This window comes from Emiliania huxleyi, assembly GCF_000372725.1.
Source record: "Emiliania huxleyi CCMP1516 chromosome Unknown EMIHUscaffold_135, whole genome shotgun sequence".
Classification (NCBI taxonomy): domain Eukaryota; phylum Haptophyta; order Isochrysidales; family Noelaerhabdaceae; genus Emiliania; species Emiliania huxleyi.
The window spans coordinates 154,250-178,423 of record NW_005201240.1 but is presented as its reverse complement, the minus strand read 5'-3'; the positions used below and the strand labels follow the sequence as shown (position 1 = coordinate 178,423).

Below are 24,174 nucleotides of genomic sequence, written 5' to 3'. Positions count from 1 at the left end.
GACCAATCAATGGCTGGCTCTCCTCAGGCGTGCTGCGGCCTCTGCAACGCAGACGAGGCGTGCGCCGGGTGGACATTTTTGTGGAAGTGGCCCGCGTCGGCCCTCAATTGCGTGCTGCTCGAGGCGTTCGAGGGAGTCACGCACTACGAGGGACGCGTCACGAGGGCAAAGCTGCCGCGCACAGGAGGCGGCGCGGGTGCCGCCGGAGCGGCGGGGGCCGCGCAGCAGACGCGAACCTACATCGTGCCGCCACCCCTCTTTGGTGCGACGGGGCCGTCATAGAGTTCTGTGTCCTCCCGTTTCAAAACCTCACTCTTTCGACACTCGCTCGGAGGCAAATTGTCTGCGCATCCACCCACAACGCACTTAGAGCCGTAGAGGCCGTCCCAGCCCGCGTGCTGTCCGCAGACTGCGCGACTCCGACATGCACCAACCCCGCACAAAGCGCACAGGCGCACAGCACACAACCGAAGTGCGACCCTTCATGCACGTCCGTTGATCCCAGGGGCATACGGCGAATCCCAGCTCGCCTCGCACCCCGCCATCACACCCCACAGCACCGACATGTTGGCCAACTCCAGAACACGTTTATCTGCGATCTTGCTCTCGACCGTTCCGAAGAGCGATCATCGCGGCTGCGCCGCCGCCGACGCCTCGAGCTTTCTCCGCCTGTGCTTGCCAAAGACCTCGACGCACGCGAGCCCAATGTAGCCGAGGCCGGCGAGGGTGAGCGCGATGAGCCCGCCCGCCGCGACGCGGTGGACAAAGTTTCCCAGCCGCTCGCCCGCCGTCAGCGGAGGGCGCGTGGGGTCGTGGAAGTCGCAGAGGCGGCGAGACGTGGGCCGCATATATGGGCGCGCGAGAGAGAGAGACCCGGGAGGCTTTCTTCGGAAAGTTCGGCGCCGGACTTTCTTTTTCTGCTGCCAGAATTTTATTGGGCCGGCCCAGCACAGCGCAGCCGGCCGGCCAGCCGGACTCGTCCCCGCCAGCCAACTCATGGAACTGCTCGACCTGTCGCCGGACCTGCTCGCCCTCCTGCTCGCGCACTGCACGCACTCCGACTGGGCGCACTGCGCTTGCTCGTGCGCCGCCCTGCGTTCCGCAGTCGGCGACCAGCGGGAGCGCTGCCTCTCCGCCACCGAGCTATCCTTGGGTAAGCTGCCGCTCCTCCTCTGCCCCTCGCTCCGGCAACTGAGCAGCCTGCGCGAGCTGCGGCTGCGCCGGGTGCCGATCGGCGACGCGCACCTCTCCGCGGTGGCGGGGCTGCCGCAGCTGTCGCTGCTCGACCTCACGGGCGCGGCGCGAGTCACGAACAACGGCGTCAGACTCGTTGTGGCCGGCTGCCCCGCGATCGAGGAGCACCTCGCCGTTTGCGAGCGGCGACCACGATCTGTCCCCGACGTGTCCCGGCCTGTCTAGGAGCTGCACCTGACCTTTTGCGAGTGCGTGGGCTACGTCGTCGTCCTCGAGGCGATGCGGCGCTGCCCGAGGCTGCGGCTGCTCCGGAGGCAGCCAGAGTGGATGGACGGCACCTTCCTCACGCCGTGGGGAGAGGAGCACAGCCTACTACGCGGGCGGCGCGTCTCATGAGTGACTGGTGATCTCGTCGATGATGCATCACAGGAGCACACCTACTATGCGGACGGCGCCTTCCAGTTCTCCCGCGCGTCCGAGTCGCGAGGGTGGGTGTGCCAGTGCAGGCCCGCTTCCCTCGGCGCGCTCACCTCATTCATTGATGATGAACTCATCGACGGTGGATGACAGTGCAGGCCGCTTCCCTCGGCCGGTAGCAGCGACGTGGTGGAGGATCGCCTGCTCTACACCGACATTGACGGCGCCTGGACCCGCCACACGGGGGGGGGGGGGGGGAGGGGAGGAGGCGGGCGGGCGTCTGTGAAGCCTTCTCGGACCGGCTCCTGCAGGCACCTGGTCACACAACGGGCGGGTGGGCGTGCTGATGAGGCCTCACTCCGAAGGCCGCCGAGAGATCGCCGAGAGATCGCCGAGATACAGCCGAGATACAGCGTGCTGACGCGGCCTCTCTCCAAAGGCCGCGTGCCGGTTGCGCCGCGCGCCGTATTCGCGAATGCATCGGTGTAGCAATCACCCTCGAGGCCCTCTCGCAGGCACCGTGCTGGTGCTGCAGAGCCTCTCGACTCCGGAGCCGCCCCTCGACTTTCCCGAGTTGGCGGCCGAGCTCCTTCCTGCGGTCGGGCAGACGAGGCGAGATGCAGCCGAGATGAGCCAAGATGGAGGCGAGATGAGCGAGCCTTGCACTTTTCATGCCCAGCTCCTTTCTTTAGACGTGGAGTCGGGAGTCGCAGCCCAGCTGGTCGCAGCCTGGCCCCTGCCCTGCCTTGTGTGTGTGGCGAGGAGGCTGCCCGACCTTTCACCCTCGCCTCACCGCAGGCGGCTCGCGGGCGGGGCGATGCTCTCCTGCATGGCGAGGCGCTCGCCGCTGCAGGGCGAGAGGATGCCTCCGCCCGAGCTGACTGCGCACCTGCAAACCTTTTGTGACCAGCACGCGGCGCGTGAGGCCCCGAGAGCACGCCGAGAGGACGTCGAGATCGCTCGAGATCGAGATCGCCCGAGATTAGGCGCGGCGGCGCGAGCACGAGCTGCGCGCGCTGGGCTCCGTCCGGGACACCTGCCGGGGCAGGCAGCGCCTTGCGACGACGCTCTCTGCCCTCATCTCGCGCTTGCGCGTCGGGGGCGGGGCGGCGGGCGGGGGCGGGCTGGGGGCGGTTGGCGGGCTGGGGGCGATCGGCGTGGGCGGACTGGCCTTTGGGGAGAGCGAGGGGGACGACAGCGAGGAGGAGGCGTACGGGCTGTTTGCCCTTCCGTGAGCGCTGCAGAAGTGCGCCCGGGCTGTGCAGCTCGCAGGGCTGTGTGCAGCTCCACGAGAGGCGCGAGAGGCACCAGACGAAAAGTGGCGACAAAGCCGCTTGCTTGGCGGGTATGCAGGGGAGAGCGATTGAGGGGGAGTTCGCGGGAATGCGGAATGGCGCGTGTGACCGTGATCCGTTGTCAAAGTTTTGTGATTCTAAAGGTGAGCACACAGCAGCCACACAGCACACAGCAGTGTAGCAGATAGCCCTGGGCCATGGAGCATGACCCCGGAGAGCTGCTGCGCGTGCAGACTGACAGCGTTGCGCGAGCATTTTGGAGTATGGAGAGGCCAGCTTGACCAGCTTGGAGCCGTTCCCGGCGAGCCAGCGCCCCACGGCCGCGCGATCAGGAGGTCGATGGCAGCGTTAGCGCGCATCATCGCCACGTACTCCATGGCACAGTGCGTCACGTAGATGAAGTCCTCAAGCGTGTTCGAGTGCGACTTGGAGTGAAGACGCGCGGGTGCGCAGCCAGGCGTTCACGAACAACACGTTGACGTACATGGGCACGGAAGCGTCATAGTCGAGGTCCTGTCGCCCGCCCTCGGCGCGCTCGAACAGCATCATGAAAGCCTTCGGGTGGGCGTCGCCATGGCCTCGGCGAACTCCTTCCCCTTCCCCTTGTGGTAGCGGCCGCCGTGGTGCAGCTCCTTGTACTAGTAGTCGGCGCGAAGCACGGCGTCAAAGTCCGTAGTCATGCGCTCGTACGCGGCGAAGGTTTCGAGCTCCTCCTTTAGCGCCTCCTTCACGTGAGCCGACTGCGCCGTCGACTGCGCCTTGAGGACGATGTTCCGGATATGGTGCCAGCAGTGGGTCGCGTGCGCGGTGATGGCGGTCGCCTGCTCCGCCTCGGAGAGCGCCGCCCACGCCGCCGGGTCATACTTGGCCTTGACCTGCCGCGCAACCTCGGCGAGGAGGAGCCCGGTCGTCTTCCGCGCGCCCGAGCACGTGTCCGAGATAAAAGCGCCGCCGCCGCCGAGCCGCTGCAGCCCGCACAGCTCCGGGTCCGGACCGGTCCAGGCGTGGTCGGGGTGCAGCCTCCTGCACGTGTCGCGCCAGCCCGTCAGGTGCTGCCGCAAGCGAGCAAAGCACTTGCTCTCGATCCCCGACGCGCAAAGCTCGGCCGTGCCGCCGCCCGTGCAGTAGGCCGCGCGCAGGATGATCACCTGCAGCGCCGCGCCCGGCTTCGGCTCGACGAGGACGCTCGTCACCATAGACGGGTCCTGGAATTTCGTGGTCTCGTCGAAGCCGAGTTGCCGCACGCGATGCGCCGCAGCCACACGCCGCGCCGCCATCGCCTCTTCGACGAGGCGCACAGCTCGAAGCGCATTTCGCGAATGCTGCTGACGGTCGGCTCGACCGGCGCGAGCCAGGGCGCCGCACGTTTTACTACAGCGACGATCGCCTTGCCGCAGGCGGAGGCGTGCCCAGCGCGAGCAGCACATAGACCGTCACGCGGTGCGTCCAGTGCAACATCGCCCGGCCGCGTCCCGCGCCGGCGCCGCGCCGCGCGTCCCACGTCGGCATCTCGCGCATGCGCTTGTGTGACTCGCGCTCCGCCTCCCTCTCCGCCCCTGTGCCACGGTTCTCCTCGACCAGGTCGTCGACCTGCGCCCGCAGCGCGGCCTCCTCGTGCTCTGCGTCGACCGCGCGCGAGCGCAGCTTCGAAATTTTCTTGGTCTCCTCGTCGAGCTTGGCCTCCGCGGAGCGCGCGCGCGCGTTCGCCCGGTTGCGCCAGTTCTTGAGCTGCGTGAGCCGCCCGGCGAGCACGCCCTCCGCGGCTTTAATCGCATGGGCGCGCACGGCAGCAGCGCGCTCCGCCTCTGCAGAGCTGCGCGGCCCTGCGGCCGGACCCCGTGGGCTCGTGGGCTCCGCGTGGCCTGAGAGACCGGGCCCGATGGCCTGACACGCGCGTGAGCCGCCGATTCCACGGGAGACGCCTCCGAAGAGCTCCGAGGCACTGATCGCGCCCACTCTCGACCCCGTACGTACGCAGGCCCTGAATGTCTGATTTCTGCTGAGCTTCAAGGCGTGGGACTCGCAACGATGGCCTCGCGCAACCCTCGCCACATCTGACTTCGCCACTGCATACCTCGCGTAGGCGCTCTGGACGCTGCTCCACCGGAGAAGCGGCATGGAAGATGGCCTGGGCGATTGCCAACGGCTGAAAATGGCTCCGACGGGTGTGCCCCAATCTTTCAACTGCGCCCGCCCCGCCCCGCCGCGGCCGCGGGCGACGCCGCCGCCCGCCCCCCGTCCGCATCAAAGCGCTCAAAGGCCGCTACCAGAAGCGCAGCGTGCTGCTCGCCGTGCCCGCCGCCGAGCTGCTCGAGCTCTCCCGCGTGCGGCTCGAGCTGCTGCTCATGGAGGCGTTCGGTATACTTTATACTCACCCCCGCGCCCCCCCAAGAGTCAAAGTCAAAAACATTGCTCTCACTTTTGTGTCTTCTGTCTAGTGTCTTGAGTGTGAGGCTCTCTACTTGGGCGGTTGTGCATGTAGCAATTGGTCTTTGACTTTGTCTCTTGAGACACTTTTGAGAGAGAGCCGCCGAGCTCCCGAGTGAGTCCCGTGACTGAGGCGTGAGCCGTGGATCTCTGACTCCAGAGTGCGGGGAGCGAGAGAAGCAAAATATATGCACTTGGCACGCCACGCGACGCAATGCGCATCAACCGAATGCTACCGCCGCCGGCGCAGGCCCCCCCGCCTCCCGCTGCGGCTGGCCAGCACTGGTATCGCCGCTGCTCTCCGCCTCGCCCTCCCCCGCCATCCCCTCCCCCGCCATCCCCTCGCCCGTCCCCTCCCCGTCGTGTGGCATGAGCTCCTCGCGCCGGTCGTGCTGGTAAAAGGCGTGCGCGTCGGTGAGCATGCCGACGATGGTATCCCCGACCCTGCGAGGGGGGAGGGGCGCCTGAGGGCGAGATTTGCGGAGCGGAGGAGAAACGCATCGGGTGCGGCCTGCAGTTGATGAGGTCCTGCAGGGTGATGTAGCGCGGGTCTGCCGGCTTCACCATGTCGAAGATCTCGTCCTGAAGGTCAAAGGCAGGTGAGGGTGAGGGTGGGGGTGGGGGTGGGGGTGGGGGTGGGGGTGAGGGGGGGTGAGGGTCATGGTCAGGGTCATGGGTGATGGTCGTGGTCCGGGTCGACGCCTGCACGTCCGCCACCAGGCAGTTCGGCTCCTCACCCAGCTCGTCAAACTTCTCGAGGACCGCGCGGAAGAAGTAGGCGAGGTCCAGCCCGAGCAGCCGGCCTAGTACACAGTCTCACGCCATGCAGCGCGGAAGGAGTGCAGGCGGCGTCCAGCCCGAGCGGCCGGCCTGCACGGCGCAGGTCGAGCAGCTTGAAGAAGTAGGTGAGCGCCTCGGGCGTGCCCTTGTACGAGTGCGCGAGCACAAAGTCGAGGTACGACTTGTAGTCGAGCTCGCTCTGCGCGACGCCTGTTCACGGCCGGCGCTGTGAAGAGGCGCCGCCCACGGCTTGCGGTCGAGCTTGCTCTGGTGTCGCCGTCGTCGCTCTTGGTGCGGTACGTGTGGCACTCCTGCAGGTCGAGATCAGGTCGAGATCAGGTCGAGATCAGGTCGAGATCAGGTCGAGATCAGGTCGAGATCACCCACGAGGACTCCGAGGTGACTCCGAGGTGACTCCGAGTGACTCCGAGGTGCAAGTGCGGTGTGTGGTGCGTGGTGGCAATCCTGGAAGACCCGCTGCACGAACGGCGCTGTCAGCCCTCCTCCTGGCGGCGCGCCGCCGCGGAAGCGCATGAGCTCGCCGACAGAGAGCATGCCGTTCTGGTCCGCGTCGAGCTCGAGGTAGTCCGAGTAGAGCATCTCTGCGTACCTACGAAACACACGGCATCGGCATCACCTCGACACGTCCTCTGGCCGATGCAGCCCTGCAGTGCAGCGTCTCGCACTCAAGCGAGAACCAGTTCTGGCGCAGCTCCTCCTGGCCCAAGTCGCCTGCACAGCCACCAGACTCGTGAGAAGCACCCTCGGCCACCCTCGGCCACCCTCGGCCACCCTCCCCCTCGGCCGACCCATCTCGGCCCATCTCGGCAAGCCTCGCCTCTGCGCAGCTCGAGCAGTTCGTGCATGATCGGCGAGGACAGCATCTTTTGCAGCGAGATGCGGCCTCGCCTAGTCTCGGGCAATCTCGGGTGATCTCGCAGAGGAGAGCATTGGGGGTGGTGGCGACATGCGGCCGCGCCGGCGCGGGTCGAGGAAGAAGAAGAACTTTCGCACGGCAGTCACCTTGCACACAGGTGAGGAGAGCTCCTCGCGCAGCTCGGCTGTCTCTCGGTTGTCTCTCGGTTGTCTCTCGGTTGTCTCTCGGCTGTCTCTCGGCTGTCTCTCGGCTGTCTCTCGGCTGTCTCTCGTCGCCTTGTAGAAGGGGAAGAACTCCTCGCGTAGCTCGCGCAGCGCCGGCAGCTGCGGCAGCAGGTCCGACACCCACTGCTCCAGCTCTCGCTCGCCTGTCAACAAGGAGCTGCATCAGCCGCAACAAGAAATCTGCGCACTCGCCGCGGCTCCCGCTCCCGCTCGCCAAGCGTGCCATCGGTGGAGTGGTCGTAGATCGAGAACTCGATCCGCGTGCGCAGGATCGCGGTCTTGCTGCGCAGCCAGCAAAAGTAGTGTACGATCGACACCCGCCCCCACGGGTCATTCGGGAAGCGCAAAAAGTGCTCGGCGCCGAAAAAGTGCCGGCCGAGCCGCGCGGGCATGGCGTCCGCAACGCGGCAGAAGCCGGTGTAGTCGATGCGCTCGTCGAGCGGCGACGCGGGCGGCGACGCGTGCGCGCGCAGCAGCCGCCAGCACTCGTCCAGCTCCGCCGGCTCAAGCATGAGCGACAGCATGTGCTCGCGCAGCCGCCGGCGAGCGAGCTTGCCGACGCCCTCCTCGAGCGCGCGCCGCTGGTCGTCGGCAGAGCTGGCGGCACTCGCGCGCGCGCCACCGCCGCCGCCGCCCCGGTGGGCGCTCGTGCGCGGGGCGTGAGAGCGCTTGAGGTGGAAGCGCGGGATCTGCGCAAAGGTCGGGTCTCGACGCAGCTCGGCGGCCTCGCGCTCGCGCCAGATCCTCTCCGTCTCGGCCTGGACCTCGGCCTCAGCGGCCTCACGCGACTGCGCGGGCCGGCGCGTCGCGTAGCGCCGCAGCCGGTCGACGTCCGCCGCACAGAGGACCATCGGCTTGACTTTCAAACCTGCGCGAGCCCGACAGAGAGCTCTAACGCTACCCTGGTACTACCTAGGTACGGTAGAGCTCAAGCCTAAAGTCTGCCCGGGTTACTCAGGACACGATCCCGAGAGTGAGTAGAGCTCTAACCCACACGCACATGTATCTTGAGCACTTGAGCACTGGATAGGGTCGGTTCCGCAGGGTACGGGACCCCTCGATCGTCTCGCCCTCCCTCACTGGTGTGTTCATTGGGGGGGTCATAACAAACACGGTACAGGATCGAGGTGCACGCTGCCGAAGCAGTGTCGTCCCCCCTCTCCCCGACGGCGATGGCGGTGTGACCGATCGAGCTACAAGAGGAGCTTGTTCAGCAGGATCCGGGGAGGTCTGGCGCACTACCTCACTGGGCCTGAGACCGCCGGGACAGTACCCGTCACCGCCTCGGATTTGTGTGGAGTCGAACCACTCCGGGATGAGCAAGCTCATCGTTCTGAGTTGTGCTGGTTAATTTGTCAGAATTCCTGTCGTGCAAGAGGGGAGGGGGCTCTGACGGAGTGTGTGGCGGGATGTCTTCCCTCCTTTATTCTATTCCCGTTTACGACCCGACCGAGCGCCGCGGCCACTCCTGAAGTGTACGTGGTTCACTCGGAAAGAAAGGTGCGGTCCTCTCTGGAGGGGTGGGCGTTGGGCGTTGGTGCGATGGTGCCGGCTACGGCGGGCTGCTCGTTTTATTTATTACGGGGTGTGGACCCTGAGTTGACCAGGGGTTGTGCGCTGGGCCCTCCTGCTCGGCTCCAGCCGGTAGACAAGTCTTGTCATCAACAGAGTAGATGGATCTGACCTCGGGGCCGATGTGACCCAGCGCTGGTAGCGTGGTTTTACCTCCCCCCCATGGTCTCACAGTGCGTGCCGGCAGTCGCCGAGCAGTGTCGCTCACACAAGCCGCAGCACAAGTGACTGAGGGCCAGTGAGGGCGAGCCCATCGCTGTCACAGCTGTGGCAGCCGCACACAATAGGCTGTGTCAGCTGTGCAGAGTGTGTGAGCAGCACGGAGGAGCTGCTCTCCAGGCTTCTGTCGCAAAGAGCTGCATGCCACCGAAAGCGCTGTCGAGGTTCGCCGAGCGCGGCGCAGGTTGGAGGAAGCCGTCACCGACGAGCGCGTTGGACTTTTCACTCCGGACAAAGACGGGGACACAGCGGACGGTGCGGGGTGTGTCCCCGTCATAGCGGCGAGGCGCGGGACCGTCTGTGGCGACGTGGGTCGCGTCCTCCGATTTCCTCAACTCAGGGTCCCCTCCCTCCCCTCGATTAACTTTTTAGGGGAGATTAGGGGGAATACACACATAGAGAGAGAGACCCGACACGCCTCGCCTCCCCCTCTTTCACTATTCTCTTTCTGTTTCTCCCAGCTACCCCGCCCTCAGCTACCCCGCCCTTTCGAAAGCCACACGCGCCAACCCTCACGGCAGTTTGCCGCCGTCCACGCCGTGCTCGATCCCGTTCTCCTTGAGCAGCGCCGCCACCTCGCCCGCCTGCGGCGCCTGCTCGCCACGCGAGCACACGTCGATGTGCTTGATCGCGAACTGGGGGCCCGCCTACGGCGAGGCGCGGGGCGGGCCTGCCAGCGCGGCGGGGCGGCGGCGGCGCGGGGCGGTGGCGCGCCCACCGCAGTGCCGCACAGGAGGATCCCCTCCTCGGTGGGTGCGGCACGGAGGCCGAGCCGGTGGCTGAGAGGCACGCCGACGACGTCGTTCCAGCAGATCGCCTCCACCGCCTCCTCGAGCGCATCCTCGTTGCCGAACCCCTGCGAACGGCAGGAGAGCGGTGGCGGCGGGTGCGCACAGACTCGCGTCGCGGGGCTGTGACTACGCAGTCGAGCGGCGGCGGCGACTGTGGTGCCTTCGCGCACCTCTTGGTCGCCGAGGGTGATGACGTCGACACCTACGTCCGCCAGCTCGGCCGCAACGAGCTGCAGGACATTTGGGTCCGTCGAGCCGTGCTCCTCGCAGCCAAAGGCGTTGCTGATCAGCGCCCGAACCGGCATGTCTCTGGCCTTGGCCGCCTGCGCGATCACCACTGCCTCCGCCCGGCCCTCTACCTCGGTGCCCCGAGCAGCTAGCGTGAGCAGAACGCCGCCACTAGCAGGAAGGTCGTCCGCGCTGTCAACGCTAGCAAGCTCGGTGGCGGGCGCCGTGAGGTCGTACAGGCGCACCCACTCGTCCAGAGTGATGTGCCGACCAGACTGCGAATCGTAGAAGCTCGACGTCGACATCCAGCGCGACTCCCTCCCAGCCACGCTGCCACTGCGCGCGTGCGATCGCCGCAGCAATGCAGCCAGGGGGCGAGATTGCATCGCTCGGCCTCGCCCAGCCGCGCTTTGCCGACCGAATAGAGAATTCGAGCTTCAGCTCACACAAATCACAGTGGCCATCTAGAAGGGAACGACGCGACAGAGGAGGAAATGACAAGGGAGAGAACGACGAGAGTGGGACGACCGCGAGGTGGCATGAAGGTTGCAGCGAGAATCGGAGAGAGACTGCGAAGAGAGATAGGAAGAGGCAGACTCCCTAGGGTGTCGCCAGACGACGCAGGGCAGAAGACGGTGAGGCGGAGCAGACGCGCAGGGCGAGACGAGGGAGGGAGCAGGACTTTGCGGAGATCAGCAGGAGGATGTACGAAGAGATTAGGAGCAGCAGGGACCCGAGGGACCATGTGGAAGACGGCTAGTAGGCTAGTCCCCCAACGGGAGGACGACCCCGGCTAGTCGCCGACCACACCCACAAAGAACCCTGGTCCCTGCACAAAGATCGCAAGGGCGGGGGCCTGTTCCTTTTTACCCATCTCACAGTAGAGAGGTGTCCGTTTTTATTTATTTATTTAGGTCAGCCGGGACGTAGGAACTTTTAGGTAAAATGACAATAAGGAAGCGCTGGACCGATGCGCCAGTCAGCAGTCTTGAGCACTTGAGCACTTGATAGGGTCGATTCCGCATGGTACGGGACCCCTCCGATCGTCTTGCTTGGGATCACAGGAAGACGCACACACCTCCATCCACACCGCCCCGAACACCGCAGACTTGGGCAAAATGACAAGTGCGGGGCGCGCCGCAGGCGAAGAGAAAATTTGAGCGGGGCTCCTGTTCACACTCGTGTGTGGGCCCTTTCTAAAAAGAAAGAAAGAAACCGGACAACCAAGGGAGGGATGGGAGGACGGCACGCCGCCACCACACAGGGATTTTAAGGAGAGGGGTGTGGTGCGCTAGCCGTCGCCCACCCTTGGGCCCTTTCTTGGGGCCGCGCCCGGACTCAGGGCCGGTGCTTTGACGCAGTATATTGTACTTCGAGGTAGTATGAACTCAGAACGGCCCCCCGAGAGCGCCTCTTCGACGCCCACGGGTCCCAGGGGGTCGGAGGGGTTGCGAGAGGGCCTGGACTATTTTTTGTTTGAATCCCGGAGGCCGTTCGAACATATAACGTGCGTTCCACGTGCCCGTCCCCAGCAAGGACAACATGCTAGCCCAGCAGGCCGCTCTCACCGCCGCCCGCGGCGTAGGCAAGGCGGCAAAGGGTGGCAAGGGCGGCGGCAAGGGCGGTGGCAAGGGTTGTGGCCGTGTGGCGCACCAGACCCACTTTGCGCCGCCGCCCTCAACGCCCGATACTCGGTTGAGCCGGCGGAGCGACGGCGGCAGAGTTGCGGCCGCCGGCGACCTCACACGGCGTCGAGCGCCGTAGAGACGGCCCCGAGAGCCGCCGCCAGGTGTGCCACGACCGCGGTCGCGAGGCTCGTGGCGATGGATGCGCCAGATCCGCTTGCGCCGCCGCCCTCAACGCCCGATACTCGGTCAGAGCCGGCGGAGCGACGGCGGCGGAGTTGCGGCCGCTGGCGACCTCACACGGCGTCGAGCGCCGTAGAGACGGCCCCGAGAGCCGCCGCCAGGTGTGCCACGACCGCGGTCGCGAGGCTCGTGGCGATGGATGCGCCAGATCCGCTTGCGCCGCCGCCCTCAACGCCCGATACTCGATCAGAGCCGGCGGAGCGACGGCGGCGGAGTTGCGGCCGCCGGCGACCTTCCCCTCGACCACGCCGCCGACCCGTCGACAAGCACGTGCGGACTGCCATCGAGAAGAAGGAGACGGAGGGCGGCGCATCCGGAGCCCGCGGGCGCAGCGGGCGCGGGTCCGGGCGCGGGCGGGCGCGCGCGGGAACCCCGCCAGCGGAGGCGACAATGCCTCTGGCGGCTCTGCAGGCGGCGCGCGGCGCGCCCCTCGCCGGTCTCCCGCACGCTCCTGAGGGCCGAGAGGGCCGAGAGGCGTGGTCGGTGACCCGGGGGCATGGGCGGTGCGGCCCGCGCCGCGCGCGGGCGCGTGACAGCCCGTGAGTGCCGAGATCGGGTCCGTACTTCGACGTAGTATGGGCCCCCGGGGGCCCATCTACAGCAGCGGCGAAGTGAGCGTGTTTGTGGTGTTGGTGTGGCGTCTGAGCTTGGATCTGTGACTAAAGCCGGTTACCACTGATGGATCCCCACCCGAATAACACACAGTGAGCGCCCCAGCGCTTCACTACGCCCTCCGCGCGAAATCTCGCTAGTGCTGTGAGAAAGTATATTGTACTTTTGAGTAGTACGCGTCTGAACCACAGCGTGTCCCGACTCGACTGCCGGCGTCCCAGTCCGGGGCTGTTTCTCTTCTTATCCGTTACCATGTAGAGCAACGCCGAGGGCGGGCCCTTTCGGGCTCGGGCCGCCCTCTCGCCCGCACCTCTGCGGGGCTCGCACGTGGTAGCGGCGGTCTGCTCACGACAGTGAGTGGGCTCTTCACGCTATCCACTGCGCCGCGGCTACGCCGCGCCTTATCCAAGCCCAGGGCTTGGTTCGCCGATAACCGCATCTCGCTCTGCGCATCTCTGAGGCTACCCGCGCGCCGACTGCTACGCGCGCGGCGAGAGGCGCACCCCATCAGGGACAGGATTGAGGCCCCTGTACGAGCTCGGCAACGCCGCCGTCGTTGCCCTCCCGAGCCCTCAACACCGTGCTGCACATAGCGCAACCCGTTCTGCGCACATACCGCAGGGAGGAGTTTTCACTCAACCATCCGAGTTTCTCCTTCCTGCAGGGCGAGAGACATCGGCCTCTCTACTTCCAGGAGAACATCTACGCCACACGCTATCCCGACGGTCCACAACCCACACTGCAGTCGATCCAGCCCTCGCACTCCCCACTGGAGATCTAGCGAGGCCCCCCAGGCTGGGACAGGATTGGAGCCCCTGTGCTGCGTCTGTGGTGATATGTGGGGGACACTTTCTCCTCCCTATTCATGTCAGTGACTCGACTGCGTCGAGGGGGGGGACGTCTGAACCACAGCGTGTCCCGACTCGACTGCCGGCGTCCCAGTCCGGGGGTGTTTCTCTTCTTATCCGTTACCATGTAGAGCAACGCCGAGGGCGGGCCCTTTCGGGCTCGGGCCGCCCTCTCGCCCGCACCTCTGCGGGGCTCGCACGGTACGGGTACGGTTCCGAGACCGCGCCTTCGGCGCGCGCGCCGTGGTTTCTTAGATTTTTGCGGAAATCGCTTGGTAGAGTTTCTTAATGGTAAGGTTTCTCAATGCCCGCAACAGACTGTACAACAAATCTCTGAAATGTACGTTCTCTCTCGAAATGTACGACTTTTAGCTTACTGGGAGAAAAGAGTCACAAAAAATTCTTTGCACCGCATACCCAGGCCCTGGCCGGCATGCCGCGCGACGAGTTCCACTCGTTACGCAGGCTCGCCCTTCTTTTTCTGCTGCCGCTGCGACTGCTACTCGGGATGCTGCTCCTCTCCCGCGCCTGTCTTCCGACGCTCGCGCACCCAGCCGCCGCTCGGAACGATCGGCACGCCGACCAACTTTTGGCTCCTCCGGCAGCGTGGCGTGGTCGCGGTGGATGAGGACCGTCTCGTGATAGAGTATCTGAGCAGCCTGCGGGCGGGCGACGCCTCCGCCGCCGCTGGTCGAGTTTGAGGCGCCGGACACCGAGCGCACCCGTGTGCGGCCCGGCGGCGTGCGGGCGGCTGGGAGGCGGGACAAGGAGATTTCTGCTCCCGAGTGCGAGAGGCCCCGGAGCGGGAAGCTGTGGAGCCGGCTTGAGGGTGAAGCGGGTGAAGGAAGCGGACGCCGCGTGCGGCGTCGGCGCACGGGTGTGGGACGCCGGCGTCGGCCTCAGCTCATGGCTGCAACGACACTCGGAAAGCTGTGCTCGAGCTCGGTAGCGGCGTCGGGGTGGGAGGCATCAGCGCCGCGCTTGCCGGCGCGCGGCCCCGCCTGCCGAGATCTCCCGAGACCGTCACGAGATCTCCCGATCACGCGAGATTAGGCGCGGCGCACGTCACTCTCTCCGACCTCTGCGGCGATGAGGAGCGCTCCTCAAGTCTGGGCCGTGCCTCGCCGCCAACGCGCGCCGGAACGGCGTGTCCGAGAGTGCGGCGCTGTGAGAGGAGTGCTAGTCAGTACTCGTACAGCTTCGCCTTCCTCAGGCCGCTGTCAGGCGTGCCCGCGAGGATGGCATCGCTAGACTGGGACGAATGCCTGTCGGCAGACTTTGAGCCCGCGCGGAGGTGCCACCGAGATGCCAGCCGAGATACAGCCGAGATACAGCCGCGATACCTGACGCGCGGAATGCCCCTACCCCTACCCCTTCCCCTACCCCTACCCCTACCCCTAGCCCTACCCCTGGCCCTGGCCCTAGCCCTGACCCCTGGCCCCGTGGCCCTCCCCTACCCTTGTCCTGATCGGCTCAGACCTCGCCTAGCCGGGGAGCTGCTCTGGGGAGCTGCTTGCCGGCCCTCTGGGCAACTGTAACTGTCGCAAAGCACGTCGCGCCCGGCGGCGTCGCGCTCCTCATGTGCGTGTGCGGCGGCCGGAGATGGACTTCGAGGTGGTGCCCGCGGCGCTCGAGAGAGCTACGGCGGGGTGGCATGGCCCTTGAGGAGTGCGGCGTGATCCAGGGTGATGTCTGAGATGCGAGGCGAGCCGCTACAGCCCCTACACGCAACACGGCTATGCTCGGGTGCACGCGGCCACGGCCCACGGGTGTGCGGGGTGGCGGAGGTGCGGGGGCGGAGGACGTGTTCAGAGGTCGCTATCCTTTCTTGTTTTCATTAGAGAGCTCTTCAGAGCTATTCATGAAGAGGCTGCTGATGCTAACTGGCCGGGTGGACTCTGTCCACAAGCGAGAGCACGCTCTGTGTGCATTGCAATCGGAATCGCCCTCACCAGCGCGAGCGCGCCCCACCGTCAGCCGCCCAACACCCTCCCCCGACGCACATGACTCTTTACGCGCACGCCCTCTAAACCTCGGTGCCTTCCCGCAGGCGGCGGATCGTCGATCGCACCTGCGCAGCCTGTGGCGGGGCGGCCGGGGCGGCCAGGGGTGAGGGTGAGTGGGCGAGCGGAGCAGGCAGGCGGGAGAGAGGGGGGAGGGGGGGGTCGGGGGGTTTCCGAGCAAGCGCAGAGAGGTTGCGGCGTCGCGCAGGAGGGAGGGGGGGGGGGGGGGGGAACGGGACGTGCACCTGTGCAGTGTTGAGCGTGTACGCGCCGCCCGCAACAGTCTTCTTGCAGGCCTTGCAGTGCCAGATGCCGGTCGCCACGCGCTTGATCGAGTCCTTGCCACAGAAGACGCACGTGTACGTCGCGTGCTGCGAGATCTCCATCTTTTTGACAGTCTTCCTCAGCGAGGCGCCATACCGCACACCGTACTTGCCGGTGATGCCAGCCTTCTTGGTCCTCTTGTTCACCATGGCTGGACTGCGCGCGGGGCGGGCGGGGGACGGGGCACAGGTCGGACGAGTGTCGACTCGGCGAGAGTGGCACCCCCAGCGCCCTCGCTCGCGGCATCCCGCGGGCTGACGCTCGCGACGGCAAGACACGCCGCGCGATCGAGAGGGAGCGAGCGGTGGAGGGTCGAGCGGAGACACGCGGCGAGGCGAGGGGGCCGCGCGCTGTTCGTCTGCGGCGCCCCCTTGGCCCCGGCGTGCGGCAAGAGGAGTGAGAGCTGTCTGTGGAGGCGGACCTGAGGCACGCGGCGCAGTGCTTTTTCTTTTTCCCTCGGATGAAGAAATCTCTGCGAGGTGTGTGTGTCTTGTCCCTCCCTTGGGTTGTCCGTTTTCTTTCTTTCTTTCTTTTTCGCTCACGCCGGGGAAGTGACCAGCGAACTGCAGGTAGTAGGGAAGGCAGCTTCGATTGCCATACAGACATGGGTGCGAAACAACGACAAGACCAAGCAAGGCAAGGGCAGAGGAGCGGGAGAAGAACATAGGATGGATAAAGCGCCTGTTCACGGCATGGAGGGTGAGCCACGCCGAACGTACTGAACGTAGAGCCGAGCGGAAGGAAGCCGGGGATGACGACTCCGAGGAGGACGAAACACCAACCAGTGGAAATCCCGCCGTCAGCTGTCACCATAATACGCGGCTCATAAGTTTCTCCGAGACCTCGCGAGCGGCAGTTATTCACACCTCGGCAGTGTGGTTTGGGCAGGGGTGGTCAGTGTGGGTTTCACACCCGTGGAAGGTAGGGGATCGGGCAGGGCAGTTGTGCGGCAGTATGCGGGCGGGCAGGTAGTACAGTACGGCAGGGCAGGGCAGGGCAGTTGGGGTGATGGGGTCATAATTGCAGGGATGGGGATTTGGGATCTCAGGTGGTGAAAAAAAGGGTTTAAAGAAACAAAAGTTTTCAAAAGGGGCGCTAGTTACGCGGCGAGGGAAAAGGGGGCGATAATTGCTGTGAACATGGAATTTAGATAACAATCTCAATGAGATGTGTAAAGAGGACGGCCGACCGACGAAACACACGCGCGAGCTGGCGAGCTCATCTGTCGACATCTGCATCTCAATCGAATCTCAGGGGGCGAGGGGGGCGCCGTGTGTATAACGGTCGCGTGATACTACAGTTACAACTCTGGGTTAAAGTAACCTAAGTTCATCATAGCAGTCTCCCAGGTAAGGAGATTGCGGTCGTTTGGGAATACGCCTTGGCCCGGAAATGCAGTTTTAAGCCGTTGCGGTTGGCTGCGTGTTCTCTGTCTGCCTGGTCCGCTCTGGCTCTCTCACGGAAAACCGGCGAAGGTTTAGCCGCGCCACGTTACGAAACCTTCGGCGGAGTATCAGCGCCCTGAGAATTCGTTGGATGGTACGCGCCACGCGTGTATCCAGAGCGTGGTGTCACGTCGCGTTCGGGGCAGGATCTCTCGGGCGTCGATCCGCGCATGGTATCCTTCCCGGGTGCACCGGAGCCCACCCAAGGGGGCCCGGGAAGGGTCACGCTGGCGCTTAGACGGCCCCTCGCGGCGCCACGGCGGTACCTTCCGGTCCGCAGGTGTTATATAGCATAAACACCGTCCGTGCAGGGCTCCTAGGCCATCACTGGGTCCACAGTGGACGGACACACAGCCTCAGCCGGCCCGGCGGGCTCCCGACCAGAGCCCGTCCGGAGGCCACAAACGGACACTCTACCGACCTTTACACCCCTAGACAATCCACTCCGACTAGCATACGGTGTCGGCCCGACCGCCCTGCGGCCCCAGCTACCAGCTGGCGCCGCTCGGCCCGGCTGGAGGCGACTGGGGCGCCCAAAATCGCGGAACCGGCGACGTCCTCCGGCCAGCAGCCGGATCGGGCGTCCGACCCGCCCCCTCGGCGACCCTAGATGGTATCCCCGACCCCCGAGGCTTGGCACACCGCGCGAGGGGGGCAGCCCAGCCACCCTGCACCGCCCAGGCCGCCCTCTGCGAGCCCAGGCGCGCCGTAGAGAGTGCCGACGCGATGTCGACGATTTTGGCCTGCGAGACGGGGGCGAGGAGCGGTGTGAGGGCGCCATGTGCCCGGGCGACGGGCTAAGGGGCCGCTACACGGGCCGCAGAGCTCACCAGCGCCGGCACGGTGGCGCTGGTAGCGATGGTGCTGCTTGTGGCCGCCTTTGGCAGTACCTGACCGAGGGCTGACTCGCGAGGGTCCCCACGAGCAGGATTTTGGCCCCTTGGTTTACTGGAACAGCGACATAGAGAAGCCACCGGCTCCGAACCGCCAGCTCCGAAGTCGACCTCGCGTCGCGTCGCAGATCCGACACGAGTCTCCCTGACAGCAGTCGGGCTTGAGGTCGAAGTCGATGGATCCCTTTCTCGAGTTCTCCGAAGGCAGCGGTGGCACGGCAGCGGCGACCTCAGCCTCGCCAACCGAGAGCGCGTGTGCCACCATCCGGGCGCTCGAGGAGCTTCAGCCCTTTGAGCCGCTGGCCAAGAAGGGACAGCCGCAGCCCCGCCTGATTCGGCAGGTCGACACGCTCATGGCGCGGCACGCTCTGCACCAGCAGTGCATCGGCGAGCTCTCCGCGGTGGCGGGTGCGGCCGGCGAGGAGGCGAAGGGCCTGCCGTCGCTGCTGCAGGAGCTGGGAGGGTGGCACGACCGGCTCGTGCAGGAGATGGCGGCGCTGGTCGGAGAGGCGGTGCGGGAGGGCGAGCAGTCGATCGACGAGGCGCGCGCGCGCGCACGCCGCGCCGAGGCGGAGGCGGCGGCGCTGTCCGACGCCTCCGGTGAGCTCGGGCGGAGAGTGCAAGCTGCAGAGGAGGAGCGGACCAAGGCGGTGCGCGCCTCCCAGCTGGCGGCGGACGCGCTCGTGCGCGAGCGGCGCCGGGCGCAGGTGGCGGCGGCGGAGGCGGCGGCCGCCACCGCGCTGCTGCCGCAACGGCACCCGCCCGCCGGTCTCGCGTCGTCTCTGTCGGCGGCGGCGTCGGCGTCTTCGGCGGAGGCTGGCGAGGCGGCACGGGCGGAGGGGGAGGCGGCGGGGGGGGGGCGGGCGCTGACGCTCAAGGCGGCGCGCGAGTTCATCGACGAGCTGTGAACAGCGTCTCTTCACACCTCCTGCTGTGAATAGGCGGCGCGTGAGTTCATCGACGAGCTCTACGCCTCCAAGGCGCGGCACGACGAGCGGTGTGCGCAGGACGCCAAGCTGCTGCGCGAGACGGTGGAGCAGCACCTGTACTCGTACCTCAACACGAAGTACGGCCTCAAGCAGCTCATCACACGCGACGTGGACGCCTGTCTGGACGCGGTGCGCCGCTTCTCTGCTGAGGACAACGACGTCGCCACCTTCGGCGCCATCCTGCGCAACGAGGAAGACGACGCCCCCCTTCCGCCTCCCTTCCGCCTCCGTGCGGCGTCCGTATCTCGGCTCGACCTCGGCTCTCTCTCTCTCGGCTCTCAGGTAGACGAGCCCTTCCGCCTCGTGCAGCGGCAGCTCAAAGAGACGGTGCGCGCGCTGCTGACGGCGCACCTCAAGGGGAGGCACCCGCACAAGTCGGACGCACAGGTGGGGAGCGCGGTGCTCGCAACGGCGCGGCAGTCCCTGCTCACGCCCTCGCCTGTCTCGCGGCCTCCGCAGGTTGCGAGCTCAGTCCTCGCAAAGACGCGCGGCGTGGTGCAGGAGGAGGAGTGGAGGGACGTTGTGCTGTACATGCACGCGCCAACGGACTCGGCACCGACACGTGGCAGGACATGTCCACGACACGTCCCCGGCCCCTCAGGTACGCGCCCGAGGACGCGGCCCTCCTCCTCTCGAGGCTAGCGCAGAAGGAGTCCGCACTTCGCTACGCGCCGAGCGCGGAAGCTCTTCTCTTGAGCGGTGCGTGTCTGTGTCAGGCGGCCTCCCTCGCCGCAGACTCACCGCCCCGCGGGGGAGGAGGAGGGGCAGCGGGGGGGGGAGCGCGACCCCGCCGCAGCGCGCCTCGCTCTCGGCGGGAGAGCGACGGCGGGGCGGCTGCGAGGCGAGCGAGCGGGCCGGGGCAGAACGCGGCACCGCTGCGGAGTGAACCTGCTCGGGACCTTGCAAACAGGCGGGCCGGCAGGCCCCTGCCGTACAAGGCGCTGCTGCAGGTGTCCCTCCCCTCTCAGCTCTCGTCTTCCTGGACACCCCTTCTCGGAGCCGTCTCGGAGCCGTCTCGGAACTTTCTCGGAAGCTTCTCGCAGGTGCTGCTCGACTTTCAGCTCGACGGCCACCGCCAGTTCCTGGAGCACTTTGTCGTCCTCTTCCGCTCCCTCGACACCGCCGGCAGAAGAGAGTGTCGGCGAGCCCTCTCTCCTGTCTCCTTCTCGGAGCCTTCCCGGAACCTTCCTGTAGGCCGCGGAGTGCTCGACGAGGATGCGTACCGCGAACCAGATGCGGGGACACGCCCCCACACTCCAACTAGCGTTCGCTGAGACACCCGTCGTCTCTCGGCTGTCTGCTTCACGCGATGCGACGAAGCCATGCGCGGGAGGCGATGCCGTGCGTCCAAACATGAATGTGTTCGACATAGGTTCCGCATGCTGGTCCGCGCGATCGCGCCGGCCAAGAGCGAGGGCGCGGTGGAGGAGCTTCTGCTCGCGACCGATCCGCACGACCACAAGCGGTTCACCTTCTCGGATTGCGTCGTGGCGCTCAGCCAGGACCTCGTCGCCCTGCTCGCAGCGCCCTCATTGTAGGCGCTCACACATGATGTGCATGCACAAACCGGGGAGTGTGCGCAGGCGGAGTACCGCACTGGCGCAGGGTACCATCCTCTTAAATTTTGACATGACTCATGTGTGTCCAACTCTACCATGAGTTGCCGCGGGGCGCGGCATTGGTGTCCATTGAGCGAGCGAATATATAAATTATATATAAATAAATAAAACGGACACCTCTACTAGCCACGTAGGAAGGAGAGATGGGGCATTTGGGGGGGGGGGGGGGGGCTCAGCCGTGCAAAAAGCATTAGTTAATAATAGTAAGGAAGAAATATTGCTCGGCCGTCCATGAAGTCCGTCTCGATCTGGAGGAGACGGGTCAACCCCGTGAGGACCAGATCAGGTTCGCATTGTCGTAGCCGGAGGGGATGTTGACCTTTAGCTCTTGGGGCCACCTTTCCGCTTTGGTTTTCCCCCCCCTGACCACTCGGGCAACTTTTACCAAATGCCAAAGTTAACCATTCGGGCAACTTCGATTGCATTTTACCACTCGGGCAACTCGATGAAACGGGCGGACGGAAAACGCGTTTGCGGCAGCTCGCCCGAGAGCTATGCATGAAGCGGCCGGCGCGCCACCGCAGCTCACCGATGGAGCTTGCGGAGCGGCTCAATCCACTGGCGCAGCAGCATCGCGACCCATTCTCCAAGCACGGCCTCTGGCGTTGCGATTGCACAGAGAGCGAGCAATAGTCGACAAATGCACTGATCTGTGTGCAGCGGAACTCCATGGCGGTCGCGCCCAGCGAAGGGACGACCGCAGGCCTCGGATGCTCGCCCGGGAGCGGACCCACCGTGCGAGTTGCAGCCCCGGAGATGGCCGACCCAGCTCACCCCCAGAACCCAGCCCTAGCTTGGGATGTCCGTTGTATTTATACACTGGGCACGGGACTGGCGCGCACTGGCACTAACACAGGTACACCACTGGAGCCGCAAAGAAGTTTACAACGAAACTCCCTCGGACGACACTAGGCACCATCCCTCCCTTGGGGTGTCTGTTTTCTTTCTTTCTTTACACTAGGCACGGGACTGAATTTCATATTGTAAAACGAGAGGCTAAACCGATTTCTCCGTCTACGACTGTAGAGGGCACTTGGAGCACTTGGAGTGCAGTCGGTAACCTCACTCACTCACACACATCAAACAACAAACGGCTCGGAGCTCGGGGCCGCTCAAATCTACTATGCCTCACATTGTCGCCCGCTTCCTGGCTCGGAGCTCAGACGAGCTCAAACTTGGCCTCCGCGACGAGTGGAGCTCGGACGAGCTCAAACTTGTTGCCCCGGGCCGCCCCGGCTTCTTGGCACTTGGAGTGCGGTCGGCAACCCAGGGCTTCTTCGCTCCAACAACTGCTGCATCGCGCGACCCATGCGACACAGCAGGCTGCTCCTGGGCCTCGAAGCTGCTGCGCTGTTGGGCTCGGCAGGCCCGAGTGAAGTGCCCGAGACGTTCGGAGATCACGCCTCGTGCTGATTGTCTACCGCCGCGTGGCTGTGCGAGATCTAGACGTGCACACCCCGCACGCCACTCGGCTGTGCTTGCGCAGCAGACGGCGTGGGCGGCTGCGCAGGCCCCTGGCCGCGGAGGAGGAGGCTGGCCCGTCTGGCGGTGTGCTGGCGGTTGGAAGTAAGAGGGAGAGGGAGAGGGAGAGGGAGAGGGAGAGAGAGAGAGAGAGGGAGAGAGGGAGAGGGAGAGGGAGAGGGAGAGGGAGAGGGAGAGGGAGAGGGAGAGGGAGAGGAGAGAGTGAGCGGAGAGATGGAGAGGAGAGTCAGAGGGAGAGTCAGAGGGAGACTTAGAGAGAGAGGGAGAGGGAGAGTTAGAGTGAGAGGGAGAGTAAGAGGGAGAGGGAGAGAGAGGGTGAGAGGAGAGAGAGTAAGAGGAAGAGGGAGAGGGAGAGGGAGAGGGAGAGGGAGAGTTAGAGTGAGAGGAGAGGGAGTAGCGGAGAGGGAGAGGGAGAGGGAGAGGGAGAGGGAGAGGGAGAGGAGAGAGTGGGAGGAGAAAGAGTAAGAGGGAAAGGAGAGAGTGATACGGAGAGTAGAGTAAGAGGGAGAGGGAGGGAGGGAGAGTAGAGAGAGTAAGAGTGAGAGTGAGAGGAGAGATAGTCAGAGGGAGAGGAGAGAGGGATAGCAGAGGGAGAGGGAGGGAGAGGGAGAGGGAGAGGGAGAGTAGAGAGAGTAAGAGGGAGAGGAGAGAGGGAGAGGAGAGGGAGAGTGATAGGGAGAGTAAGAGGGAGAGGAGAGAGGGAGAGGAGAGGGAGAGTGATAGGGAGAGTAAGAGGGAGAGGGAGAGTAAGAGGGAGAGAGGAGAGGGAGAGTGAGAGGAGAGAGGGTAAGAGGTAGAGGGAGAGAGGAGAGAGGAGAGGGAGAGGGAGAGGGAGTAAGAGGGAGAGGAGAGAGTTACTAGTAGAGGGAGAGGAGAGAGGGAGAGGAGAGAGGGAGAGGGAGAGTTATAGTGAGAGGGAGAGGGAGAGGGAGAGGGAGAGGAGAGAGAGAGCAGAGGGAGAGGGAGAGGAGAGGAAGAGGGAGAGGGAGAAGAGGGAGAGGGAGAGGGAGAGGGAGAGGGAGAGTAAGAGAGAGAGGGAGAGGGAGAGAAAGAGGGAGAGAAAGAGGGAGAGTGAGAATAGAGAGAGTGAGAGGGAGAGTAAGAGGGAGAGGGAGAGGGAGAGGGAGAGGGAGAGCTCGCCCTCCACGCGGCGCACCATTGGGGGCGCTGCGGACTATTAGGCCTCGTCGCACATCGCGCGCATTCTGGATTGTCTTATTTATCTGAGATTAAAATATCCATTTGAAAATGCTTGCCACATCTCAGGGATGGCGACGCCAATTCAGCCATCCTGAGATGCAGCGCCCTCCGGCCAGCATCTCAGGATGTAATGGCTCAATCAGGGATGTCGTGGACATCTTTGGTTGCCTCAGGCATCCCAAGATGCATGAAGCAATTCAGGATGCGCGAAGCAATTCAGGATGCGCGCGCATCCTGAATTGCTTCATGCATCTTGGGATGCTCGAGGCAATCTCAATTAAAATGGAGATCGTATCGGGCAATTTGAGATGCCGGAGCATTTCAAATTGCGGGTTCCCCGCCCCTGACGGTGTCAGGTCACAGCCGCACCGCACTCCGCGCACCGACAGTGCAGCCGCGAGCTGGATCGGAGCCGCGCCCCGCGCCCGCGCCCGCGCCTCCCTCTCAACGAAGAACAGATTTACACCCCTGAAGTAGTGGGCTGGATGGCCAACCCTGTACACTACAAAAAAACAGCTTCCCGCCGGCGCGCTCCTCGCTAGCCGCGGCCAAAGGTGTACTCGCGCGGCGAGATGGCTGTCCGTGGCCTCGGTGCTGGCGGCGGCCTCCCTCCCCCCACCCGCGTGCGGGGCCCGAGCGAAGCGTCGGCGGTGGTCGGCCGCGCCTCTGGCGCCCTGGTCCGCGCCGAGCCGGGCCGCCGGCCGCCGGCGCGTGCGCTTGACGGCCTGCTCGACGGCGCTCCCGCAGCCTGGCCAAGCGCCTGCGGGCCGGGCCGGTGCCAAGTGGTGGCGCTGGACTGGTCGTTGTAGTAGTAGACTGCTCCGCTGGACGGGTCCCGCGCCTCGTGCCAGTGCGGCGGCAGCGGCG

The 24,174-nt window shown here is 65.4% G+C and overlaps 7 protein-coding genes across 7 annotated transcripts in view; 3 read left to right on the top strand and 4 right to left on the bottom strand.

Annotated features, from left to right (window-relative positions):
* Positions 1–6,003: 6,003 nt before the first annotated feature.
* On the bottom strand, positions 6,004–8,065 carry EMIHUDRAFT_226900 (hypothetical protein; the record flags this gene model as incomplete). Its single annotated transcript, XM_005788422.1, has 8 exons — positions 6,004–6,035; positions 6,071–6,136; positions 6,210–6,312; positions 6,588–6,723; positions 6,800–6,886; positions 7,081–7,136; positions 7,403–7,795; positions 7,979–8,065. 8 exons carry the CDS (start codon positions 8,063–8,065, stop codon positions 6,004–6,006), a joined length of 960 nt encoding a protein of 319 aa, XP_005788479.1.
* A 1,300-nt stretch (positions 8,066–9,365) lies between these two features.
* EMIHUDRAFT_467281 (Hypothetical protein) lies at positions 9,366–10,410 on the bottom strand (the record flags this gene model as incomplete). Its single annotated transcript, XM_005788421.1, has 3 exons — positions 9,366–9,652; positions 9,724–9,861; positions 9,967–10,410. 3 exons carry the CDS (start codon positions 10,408–10,410, stop codon positions 9,518–9,520), a joined length of 717 nt encoding a protein of 238 aa, XP_005788478.1. The 3' UTR covers positions 9,366–9,517.
* Positions 10,411–11,492: 1,082 nt separating this feature from the next.
* EMIHUDRAFT_440748 (hypothetical protein) lies at positions 11,493–12,245 on the top strand (the record flags this gene model as incomplete). The annotated part of the gene is made up of 1 exon (XM_005788420.1): positions 11,493–12,245. A coding segment is annotated over exon 1 (396 nt), but the record flags the coding sequence as incomplete, so codon positions are not given.
* A 1,539-nt stretch (positions 12,246–13,784) lies between these two features.
* EMIHUDRAFT_440747 (hypothetical protein) lies at positions 13,785–14,949 on the top strand. The gene is made up of 4 exons (XM_005788419.1): positions 13,785–14,339; positions 14,406–14,497; positions 14,566–14,646; positions 14,830–14,949. Exons 1-4 carry the CDS (start codon positions 14,259–14,261, stop codon positions 14,888–14,890), a joined length of 315 nt encoding a protein of 104 aa, XP_005788476.1. The 5' UTR covers positions 13,785–14,258; the 3' UTR covers positions 14,891–14,949.
* A 377-nt stretch (positions 14,950–15,326) lies between these two features.
* EMIHUDRAFT_362722 (hypothetical protein) lies at positions 15,327–16,126 on the bottom strand. Its single transcript, XM_005788418.1, has 3 exons — positions 16,101–16,126; positions 15,601–15,835; positions 15,327–15,432 (listed from the first exon to the last, which is right to left on the bottom strand). The coding sequence occupies exons 2-3, from the start codon at positions 15,826–15,828 to the stop codon at positions 15,379–15,381; spliced, it is 282 nt and encodes a 93-aa protein (XP_005788475.1). The 5' UTR covers positions 15,829–15,835; positions 16,101–16,126; the 3' UTR covers positions 15,327–15,378.
* Positions 16,127–18,089: 1,963 nt separating this feature from the next.
* EMIHUDRAFT_455185 (hypothetical protein) lies at positions 18,090–20,544 on the top strand (the record flags this gene model as incomplete). Its single annotated transcript, XM_005788417.1, has 9 exons — positions 18,090–18,529; positions 18,623–18,700; positions 18,959–19,135; positions 19,289–19,393; positions 19,466–19,539; positions 19,608–19,658; positions 19,917–19,956; positions 20,050–20,141; positions 20,379–20,544. Exons 1-9 carry the CDS (start codon positions 18,194–18,196, stop codon positions 20,542–20,544), a joined length of 1,119 nt encoding a protein of 372 aa, XP_005788474.1. The 5' UTR covers positions 18,090–18,193.
* A 3,301-nt stretch (positions 20,545–23,845) lies between these two features.
* EMIHUDRAFT_455184 (hypothetical protein) overlaps positions 23,846–24,174 on the bottom strand; it is a gene marked incomplete at both ends in the record, with an annotated part of 4,519 nt that continues 4,190 nt past the window's right edge. Inside the window, 2 exons of the mRNA XM_005788416.1 lie at positions 23,846–23,894; positions 24,042–24,148. Coding sequence (XP_005788473.1) covers positions 23,846–23,894; positions 24,042–24,148 — 156 coding nt within the window. The remainder of the gene's footprint in view (positions 23,895–24,041; positions 24,149–24,174) is intronic.